The sequence below is a fragment of the Wasmannia auropunctata genome, unplaced genomic scaffold, assembly GCF_000956235.1.
Source record: "Wasmannia auropunctata unplaced genomic scaffold, wasmannia.A_1.0 LD335694.1, whole genome shotgun sequence".
NCBI lineage: Eukaryota > Metazoa > Arthropoda > Insecta > Hymenoptera > Formicidae > Wasmannia > Wasmannia auropunctata.
The window spans coordinates 3,315-5,737 of record NW_012027196.1 but is presented as its reverse complement, the minus strand read 5'-3'; the positions used below and the strand labels follow the sequence as shown (position 1 = coordinate 5,737).

Sequence of the window (2,423 nt, the reverse complement as noted above, 5' to 3'; positions counted from 1 at the left end):
CCGTCGAACGTCGAGGGCTGGTGCTTGTGCTCGACGTGCGGTGCGGCGGACTAGTGAGGCTCGCCGATTCGGCGGGCAGGCTCGACGGCTGGTCTGGCGTCGCCGGAGGTTCTCTAAGAGGACTCGGCGGTCGCGCCGGCGTCCTTGGTTGCTGCAGCGTTGATAGCCGCGGGCTCGGAGGCCATCTCCGGACGGGACTCCGCGGTCGACCTGGCGTTCGTGGCTTCTGCGGCGTTGTTGGCAGCGGGCTCAGAGGCGCCAGTGAGGAACGAGATTGGGCGCAGCCGACGCCCGTCTGCGTGGAGCGCGAGACTTGGGTGGTGACCGGCCGAGGTCGTGGGTCCGCCAACCTCCACCTTGTCACTCTCTCGTCTGGCAGGTCCACCAGGATAAGTCTCCACGGCAGGAACGATACCCCCGGGTCCAAACGTCGTCCTTCGCAGATCTCGGGGGCCGACGGAGGAGGGCTCCTGTGTCGAGCGACGGGCGCCCTTGCGGCTGGGGGACGTTCAGGTCCCAGCCTCCACTGCAGATCCGTCACTCCCGGATCCAGGTATTGTCCTTGATAAGCTCGGGGGCCGACGGAGGAAGGTTCCCAGGTAGAGCGACGACAGGCGCCCTTGCGGCCGGGGGACGGTCCGGTCCCTGTTTCCTTGCCCGCGGGATGGTGGTGGTCGTCCTGTCACCGGCGGCGTGAATTTCGTCTGGGTGGGCAGAGGAAAAGAAGGCAGAGGCTCTAGCGGAAACTTTGGATCGAAAGGTCGGGACTCCCGCTTCCTTTCGATCTCAAAGAGCCGAGCTCGCTCTGTCGAGGGTACAGGTATCTCAAAATGCTTCAGGATAACGGCCTACGAGGTAAGCTCGCGTTATCCTGAAGCGAGGAACAGGCTGAGGACCTCCCACGGAGTCATAGATATAGCGGGCGTGGGTGTTTCTTCATTACGAGATTTGTCGTGACGCCTGCGGCGCCTAGCGGCGACGCCGCGCACCACTCTCGTCACGTGGCGGGCGCGCGCGGGCTCGGCGCGCGGGCCAAGCGCGCGTGCATTAATGTAAGCGTATTGCTACAGTATAAACAGTTAATGAAATTTCAAGAGCAAACGGTTAGCAATAGTGGTACATTATGTTGTTGGCAACATGTAAGCAACATGTCAGCAATAAATGATTAAAGGTTCTATCTTGAGCATCATGATGAAATCATGTCGGCAACAAAACATATGTTGTGATTTCCATTTGTTGTTGCGTATATGTTTTCAAGCTATGATATTTTTTAATTGTAGCTCGTTGCTAAAAATGTTGACAATAAAAAATGTCATACGTTTACGACAACTTTTTGGTAAAAAAATATAGTTTTTTAGATTTAAATTATATATGAATACTTACAATACTGCTGCTAGATAGCGTTTGTTGGTATCTGTTTTTCGCATTTACAATTTTGTCCAGCTCTCTACATAACTAATATCTAATCGAAGTTCGGACATGTCATAATTATTTGTGCACTCTTCATAATTATGTGTGTGCACTTAGTATGAAATATGAATAATGTTTTGGAGCAAAGAAGCTTGGTAATGTTTTAAAATATTAAATTTGCAATTGTATTACTATTAATATTACAAATACATTAATATAATATTTACAATTATATTAATGCAATAAATTCAATAAAGTACAGCATGTTTTAGCATTTTGTCAGCATATGTAACATTCATTAGGCATATATCCCGTCATGTTGCTGTCAACTATTGAGTGCAGATTGAGTACCGATGATAACAAGTTGTCTACAAGTTGCTGACAATTTGCTGACAATATGCTGATAATCGTGGATGACAAATTGTCAACTCGAGTTGTCATCAAGTTGCTGTTATAAATTGATGCTGACATGTTGCCATTAATTTGCCGTCATCTGAATTTAAATTCACATGAGGACAACACGACAGACATAATGCTGAAGCACCTTGTCCCGAGTTTTTCAAAATTAGTTGCTGCAACGTTTGTTGACAACAACATAGCAAACTCGCTACATTTGGCTATCTGGGAAAGAGTTATACCGAAAGTCGTTTTGCTGCGAGAGTTTCCAAACTGTATAAGTAAATTGTGGGACAAATTACCCGAACATATAAAAGCTGATTCGGAAGTTCAACAGTATCGTCGGTGTCTGAAACATTACAATCAACCGGGGCAGCAGACACATATTGACGGTCCTGCACCGTTTGTAAAGAATTGCAGCGAATGCCGTCGAGAGGCCGCGGTTTGATAAATCGCGCGATAAATGTGCTTCCTTTCGAATTGCATATCCCCGGATATCAGTTTTGCGGCCCGGGAACGCATTTAGAACAGCGATTGGCTAGAGGTGATCGGGGCATTAATCCGCTGGACGCGGCGTGTCGCGAGCACGACATCGCATATTCGCGGAGCAACGAACT

The 2,423-nt window shown here is 48.9% G+C and overlaps 1 protein-coding gene across 1 annotated transcript in view; it reads right to left on the bottom strand.

Annotated features, from left to right (window-relative positions):
• LOC105456385 (proline-rich receptor-like protein kinase PERK9) overlaps nucleotides 1-1,881 on the bottom strand; it is a 3,773-nt gene extending 1,892 nt beyond the window's left edge. The window contains exons 1-2 of the mRNA XM_011700356.1: nucleotides 1,762-1,881; nucleotides 10-679 (exon numbers count right to left, since the gene is read on the bottom strand). Coding sequence (XP_011698658.1) covers nucleotides 10-679; nucleotides 1,762-1,881 — 790 coding nt within the window. The remainder of the gene's footprint in view (nucleotides 1-9; nucleotides 680-1,761) is intronic.
• Between the last annotated feature and the right edge of the window lie 542 nt (nucleotides 1,882-2,423).